This window comes from Talpa europaea (genome assembly GCF_964194135.1).
Source record: "Talpa europaea genome assembly, chromosome: 13".
In the NCBI taxonomy this organism is placed as follows: Eukaryota; Metazoa; Chordata; class Mammalia; order Eulipotyphla; family Talpidae; genus Talpa; species Talpa europaea.
The window spans coordinates 42,611,793-42,619,375 of record NC_140080.1 but is presented as its reverse complement, the minus strand read 5'-3'; the positions used below and the strand labels follow the sequence as shown (position 1 = coordinate 42,619,375).

The 7,583-nt window shown below is 56.4% G+C and overlaps 1 protein-coding gene across 1 annotated transcript in view; it reads left to right on the top strand.

Moving 5' to 3' along the window:
- Nucleotides 1-2,624: 2,624 nt before the first annotated feature.
- Nucleotides 2,625-7,583, top strand: part of CAMK2A (calcium/calmodulin dependent protein kinase II alpha) — a gene marked incomplete at both ends in the record, with an annotated part of 58,865 nt that continues 53,906 nt past the window's right edge. The window contains one exon of the mRNA XM_084252785.1: nucleotides 2,625-2,686. Coding sequence (XP_084108911.1) covers nucleotides 2,625-2,686 — 62 coding nt within the window. The remainder of the gene's footprint in view (nucleotides 2,687-7,583) is intronic.

The following is a 7,583-nucleotide window of genomic DNA, read 5'->3' as shown; positions in this document are numbered from 1 at the left end:
TTAATTTTTAAAATTGCATCATGTTGGCAGTGGATGAGTTGGAGACTTTGTGCCCTGCTGTCTCTTGAGCCCCAGTTCTTTGTTCTAAAGGAATTGCCACAAACCAGCAATTGCCCTGAGCAGGGTGATGTTCAAACCAGGAGCTCAACTCTAGTGGGGACTAAGAGAATGGCACCCCAAAGATGATAGTGTGTGCTTCCATGATTCAGAGAACCCTGCAAAGGGGGAGAGACTTTTGAGTCACTCAATAATAATAATTAACACTATTCCCATCTATTCAGCAGTTACAGTGTGTTAGCCACTGTGCCCATCTCATTTAATCCACAGACTAGCCCTGTAAGTAGGGAACGTTGTTAACTATTTTACAGATGAAGAGACCGAGGTACAGAGAAATGAAGCTGCTCATTCCAAATCACACAGTCTGTAAGTCACGGTGTTGCTCTCAGCTTGGAAAGCAGTTGCCCGTCTTCTCCCTGGGCAATGACTGGGAGGCCTTAGTGGTCACCAAGAACTAGTTCTTGTGTGGGAACCACCCCTCCTGAGTGTGGGCAGGGGACCTGGCATGAAGGTGGCAGTATGGCCCTGCCCCCCCACGTCCACATCTCTGGCTGCCTCTCCTCCAGTGGTGCCCCTGCCCTGCCTGCTACCCACCGGCTGTGCAGCCCCCCAGCGAGGGCCTCTCTTCTCTGCCTCTGAATTGCAACGTTGGCGGCACAAGCGGGAAGCATATTGTGCGCAGAAACAAAACTGAGTGGTTTTTCCTTTTTCTGAAGGTGGTAATGGTGCAATTAGTGGCTAAGCCATTACCCCCTCCTCCCTGCTCGCCTCCCCGCCTTCCCCTCTGCCTCCCTCCTGCTTCTCTCCTGGGAAGAAGTGGCTGCATCAGAGAGCCAACCCATCATTCTCTCCCACCCTGACTCCTGGGAAGGGGACAGAATTGGGGGACACTCAGTGGACAGTGAGTCCGGATCCCAGCAGGTTTGGGGATTACCCACAAGCAGACAACATGTCCCACTAGTGAGGTGATCAACAAGGAAGGGGTGGGCTTAGAAATGCAGAGGGTTTGGATCCATCAAGTGCTTGTTTTGGGCAAATGCCTGTGGGCACCTCAGACTAGTGGGCTGTGAAATGAGCTGGAGCGGAGGGGTGGTGTGAAGGGTCAGAGGGTCTATGATGGGAACGGGTCCATGTGCTGCCTTGCATCCTCCTTTTTCTCTTCCAGACACTCTCACGCTTCGGTGTCCCCCAGACCTTCACAGCCCTTCACCTGCTTCATCTTCAGGCACCTCTGCAGTGGCAGTTTTGTCCTTTGTGTGGTAGAAAAGGAGTTGGAGGCTCAAAGAGGGCAGTGACTTTCCCAGGTTCACCCAGTGAACACACGTCAGAGCTCTAATTCAATGCAGATCCTTAAACTCTAGTCCTTTCCTCCTTAACCTCACTGGCTTGGAGGTGGGGTATCTTGGGGTTAGAGATGTGGCTTTGGCCCAGAAGAAGTGAAGTTGCTGGGGGAGTGCCCAGAATTTGGGAGAGGGGTTCAGGGCCATCCATGACCATCCCCCACAGGCCAGGAGGTGCCCCCTCCCCACTGCCACCTCCTCCTTTTTTCACCTTGACTTGAAGCATAAACAGAAACTAGGACATGAGCCTCAGGGGACCAGACTTCCTGGTCCCTCCTGGACGCAGGTTGCGGGAGAGGTTATAGAAGAAGCCTCCGGAGGAACAGCTGTCAGAGCTGTGAGGGGTGCAGGCGAGCAGGCAGCCGGGGCTGCCCTCAGCATCCTGGTGTCTCCCCGCTACTTCTCTCCCAAGCTGAGTGGTCGCGATAAGGTGGCAAAGAGCAGAGAGTGAGAGGAAAGGAGGAAGAGGTGCGCGCGCGTGCACACACACACACACAATGCAGAGGGAACCGACACAGAGACTACAGTGTTTCCCCCAAAGAGATCCCAATGAATTAGCCATGGCTTCCCAGTAAACCTTAGAACCGGCTGTTTCCAGGACAACGGGGCAATACCTGTCTCTCTAGAGGAGATGAAGTTGCCAGGGTAACTGCATCCTGTCTTTCCTGGGGACCATCTCGGAATGTGGCGCTCACTGGCCGTTGCCATAGCAACTGCCTTTTTGCCCCATTTAATCCCATCCTGTAGACTTCAAGGGCCCCACATTTGGAGGTGGGGGAGGTGGGAAGAGAGATCACTTGTAGACTAAGTTTTGTTCTCTTCCCCCTCTCCAAGCCTCGCTCTCGATCCCTCACCTTGGGGGTGCTGGGTGTCCGCCTGCCCCCGGCCCACACAGGCCTGCAGTGCTGTGTGTGGTAGGACCACGGCGTCCGGGAGCAGGTTTTGCAGTGGAAGGCAGGCAGGTGTTGGGGAGGCAGTTACCGGGGCAACGGGAACAGGGCGTTTCGGAGGTGGTTGCCATGGGGACCTGGATGCTGACGAAGGCTCGCGAGGCTGTGAGCAGCCACAGTGCCCTGCTCAGAAGCCCGGGGCTCATCAGTCAAGCCGGTTCTCGGTTTGCACTCGGCAGCTCGGGCAGGCGAGTGGCCCCTAATTCTGGGAGCAGAGCAGCAACACCCCAGTCCTGGTCCTCCAACCCCGAGACTCGTCTGCCCGCCCAGTGCCAGGATGGCTACCATCACCTGCACCCGCTTCACAGAAGAGTATCAGCTCTTCGAGGAACTGGGAAAGTGAGTTGCACCTCAGAGTCCTGGAGGGTGCAGGGATGTGCATCACGGGCGTGTGTTTCTGCGGTGCTCTGTGCACACCCAGGGAGGAAGGCTGCATGTGTTTGGGGGCACTTGCGTTGCAGAGTGCCCGGACGGAGCACAGGCGTGTATGCGGTGCGCAGATGTGCCAGGGCCAGCAGGGCGAGTGTGTGTGTAGGGGTGAAGGGTTGACAGTGGGTGCATGCATGCAAGCACACACACACACACACGCACACACACGACACCGGCGCACAGATTCTTAGAAACTCAGGCTTGAAATGGGATCTTCCCAGGCAGTTGCGTCCAAAGCTAGTCTCCCCTGTGGAGTTTCTTGAGGTGGCCATCTGCTCTCAACTTGTATACCTCTGGGAACGGAGAGTTCATCACCTTCTAGATAGTCTTTTCTGACTTTAGATACCTGCAGCAGCTGAGCAGAGCAGCCAGCTTCTCCCTGTGAGTGCATCCCCGCTCTACCACCCCCTCCTAACTCCTCCAGGAGTGAGGACATTGGTATAGCAGGGGTTAATAACCGAGTGGCTGGAGGCTTCCTGAATGTTGGGAGGAGGGGAGGGCCAATCAGGCTGTTAAAGGGGCTGATGAGGGCAACAGCACACCAGGTCTGCTCCCTATCAAACTTGTCCAGCCCCAGATCTCATTTTCTGCCCCTGACCCCTGGTGTGTTGAAGGAAGGGTGGGTGGGGGTGCTGGGAGAGAGGAGAAGACCTTGGGATAGTCCAGTGGCTGTGGAATGTCAGGGAAACATCCCCATATGCCCCCAGCCAGCTTTGTAGAGAATCCATGGATCAGCCCAGGGTAGGAGTACAGGCCTCTTGTCCCATGGGTAAAGCAGCTCAGTGCCCTTGGGGCTTCCTGCTATGGCAGCAGGGGCACAGGGGTACAAGGGAGGGGACTCTGGAAACAGGAAGGTGTTGCTGTGAGATCTGGATCCATGCACACAGGCATGTGCATTTCAAGCATGTTGTATAAGGACCAACTCTGGAGTACACTGTGCACTGAAAGGGTGTGCAAATGTTTGTGCATGTGCACCAGGAGGAGATGGTGTGGTGTGCTTCATGGGGAAGATCCAAAAAGGCAAATGTGTCCTGCAAGGGTGGATATATGCGGTGGCACAGGGGTGCTGTTGGCTGGTTGGCAAGGGACTAAAGGTGTGAACATGCGTCACCACGCACACGAATGGCTGGTCAGGCAAAGGCCTGGTGTGTGCAAATATGTCTGTGTAAGATGCACATATGAGGTCGGGCACAGTGAGGTCTGGACAAGTACATCTAGGGAAAGCCCGGGGGCATGCACATGAGTGGGTTTCTGTGTGTGCATGGTGAGCTCAAGCTGGTGTCTGCATGTGTGTGGGAGGTAGGTCTGCGACTGTGTGCAAGCAAGTTGGCTGTGCATGCACACACACTCACACTTACACTCACACAGCGAGGTAGCCTGATACCTACAGGCACACGCAGCTCCTCTGAACACACATTCGCCCATGTGCAGACGTGTGCTCATTCTCCTCTGCAGACTTCCTGCCTTTCTATGTTTTTGTACTGGGGAGCAGGGAGGGTGGCTGCAACCAAATGTTTAGGACTTCTCTGGAGGACCAAGGCTGTCTGCTAGACTTGCAAGGCTTCCTTCTCCAGATGGTTCCTGTGCCTGCTGAAACCCCAAGATTCACTGATTAGCTAGAGCTGCCTTCCAGGGTCTGACCAAGGCTCGGTCTGGGGACTGCGTCACAGAGTGCAGTGAAATGGTGTTGGGATGTGACTCAGGCACTCAAAGTGAAAATAAAAGTGATGTTTTGCCCCAAGAGGAGATGGATATCAGGAAGATTGGGTGCTATGGGGGCGACTTGGCAGAGCATGTCTTCATGTGCATTCTCAACTCCCCTCCTTGCCTGCCGCAGGGTGCTTGCAGGGAAGGGGCAGGGGTAGAATTTCGGGGGACAGGGAGACCTGGTGTGGCCACAGCAGGAAAAATCAGGGTGGCAGGTGTGGTGAGGCCTGGTGTAATCAATTTCAGACCTCTCCCTTCCAGAACCATCAGTGCTTTTAACCTTTTTTAGGTCACATATTCCTCCAGGAATCTGAGGAAAGTCTAAGTCTGTAATTCCCCAGAAAAAAAATGCACAAAGCTGTGTGATGTGGGTGAGATGTCAGGAGCTTGCAGGACATCAGGAAGGCTGGGGGTGGGCCTGCAGCTAAGGACTCCTGCGCTGAGGAGAGGGGTGAGGTTGCACACTTCTGATGTCTGGTTAGAAAGGCCATGGAAGAGGCCTTGTCTCCTGTCCTGCCTGATATAGCACCCTGGGGGTAGTTGGGGGCAGGGCCCTGCACAGGGCACAGGTTAGGGACCTAAACACCGCTCTTGGTGGCACTTGCCGGGAGTTGGTCCAGCTTGGGACAGGGGCGCTGACCAAGACCTGGGATATCAGAATGTAACAGCTCCTTTTCTGCTGGGGAAAAACCAAAAATGCCTGCAGGACCCTGCCTCAGTGGGTGACCCACTCTCCCTGCCACCTGAGCACTGCAGTCACCACCCAGAAGCCAGGTCCCCATTCCAGGAGCCCACTTCAGACCTAGCAGGGTGATTGCAAAGGCAGCTGGATCAGCCCTTGGGGGAGGATAGGGCCTTGGACCCCCTCTGCAGCACCCCAGCTGCCCAGCTGGAGAGGAGGGTACTGGCCTCTTGAGGGCCCCTGGCATCTTGCCTAGTAGGGCTGATCCGCATGCAGGCCTCTGAGGAGCCAGGGTAGGCTCCTGTATGTGAGAGAAGCTGCCCCTCTTCCATCTGGCGGGGGGCAGGCAGCTGGGGCAGGTCACAGGCTGGAGGCAGGGCTCTGGGCAGGGGTTTCTGGGGCATCCTGATGCTACTGGACAGATGAAGTTCCCACTGGAGCTTGTGAATTTGCACAAGCTGGGAATTTGGGGCCGGAGGAGCGTCTCCATCCAGTCCTAGAGGGTTGAGGACTCCTGCACTGTCTCGGAACCCAGGCACTAACTAGCTCACTCCATCCTCCCTTGACCCCAATCCTTCTTCCCAGGCCATGTGAGCAAGCCCAGACCCGGGAGCACAGAAGCCTGTTGGGAGGCAGGCTGCAGCGATGTCCGCTTCGGGGTCAGGGTGGGCCTCGGCAGCAGCCACAACCCCTGGCAGACCCAGGGATCTCTGAGGCAGGTGGGAACGCTGCTAGTGGGATCCTGGGGAAGGGGGCAGTATCCAGGAGCTGGAGAAGGAGGACACCTCCTCCTGCCTTTGGCATTTCGGGCTTTGGATCCCATTCCCAGGAGAGCTGGGGAGGCTGAGAATCGCCCTGCAGCCTGTGCAATCACTGGCTGTACAGAGTTTCCAGAGGAGATTTTACTTGAGAGAAGGAGGGAGGAACAGAAGGAGGGAGGGAAAGAGGCTGGAGAGCAAGCAACCCACTCTTTTATCTCTAGAAACAGGGATCTGAAATTGACTCAGGGCAGTACTGGGACTGGGGAAGGGGGGCAGGGGTGCAGCTGGCCGGCAAGGTTGGCAGACAGAGGGCCGAGGGTTGGCTTCCTGGCTCTGTGTCCCTCTTACCCCCATGGCATTGCACCATGCACTGGGCGTGGGCTGGATTGGGGGGCACTGGCCCAGCGGCTGCCCCTGCACTGGGGTTCCCAGGATCCCTACTGCTTGCTTTTCCTCTTGTGGCTCAAGTTCTAACGTCTGCAAAGTGGGTTCATCATTTCGGCCCTTCCAGGCAGAGCTGTTAGGAGAGGGAAGGTGTAATATTAGAGAAAACACCTGGGCATTGATGCACTTCCCCACCCCCACCCCCCAGACAGTGTGCTTTGATCTGCTTCTAATAACCTCTCCCATTTTCAGCACTTTGGGGCTGGAGGAGCTTCTCCATCTATTAGCTCATCTCTGTCTCCAAGGGAGGAGGAGGGCTTACTCATCCCTTTCACAGATGAGGAAACTGAGACTCGAGGAGGCGGAGGGACCTGCACGAGGTGGGGGGGATTGGTGGCACCTAGACCCGCATGAGCACCTCAGCCACCTGCGTGTGGGGGCCACTCCTGGTACTGCCTCTGGGGAAGTCCCCTCCCTTGCCCGCTAGCACAGGAAGAGGAGTGCGGGCCCCGTGGCTATATCCCAATGGTAATTCTGCCTCTAATTTAATTCTGGGCATCTGGGTGGATCCTTTATCCCTGTGGGACTCAACTTTGCCACCTGTAAAATGGCCACCATAATACCTCTGCAGATGCCTGAAACGGCCCAGTTGCAATCCCTTTCAGCCTGTGGTGGCTCATTCGGGACATTGCAGATTCCCAGAACACCCAAGCTGGGACCACGGACACTGTCTACTCAGTGCAAACGGTGGAGCCCACACCTAGAGGGAAGTGATTTGCCCACAGGGAGAGGTGATGGCAAAGTCAGGCAGGGCTAAAAGACCAGCCGATGTGTGGGGGCCAGAGGCCAGGGGATGGGAAGTTGGAGGGCAGGTCCTGAAGGAGGGGGTGGCAGGGATAGGGAAGGGGATAGCCTTTCTACCCTCCCCCTCTAAGCCATCAGAGCGGCAGCACGCACATGTTCTGGTGCATGCCACAGCCCTCCACCCCCATGCAGCCGCCCCCACGCAGGCTGAGCCGCACTGACACTGCCGAGCCTCCTCCTGCCCGCCCGCTCCCTGCACAGCACACGGTGACACGCTGCCAGCACCCCTGCAGGCAGGGGCCCCAGCTCTCCCTGTAGGGAGAGGGCAGAGCAATGTTGGCCTCCTTGGCTAGTGCCTGCATGCTTGCACACACGTGAACACACATGCATACTGCATACTGGCTCCGACTGGGCAGGGAGCACACATCCATAGCCCAGTGCAGGGGTGTGCATGGTGCTGGCTGGGTTG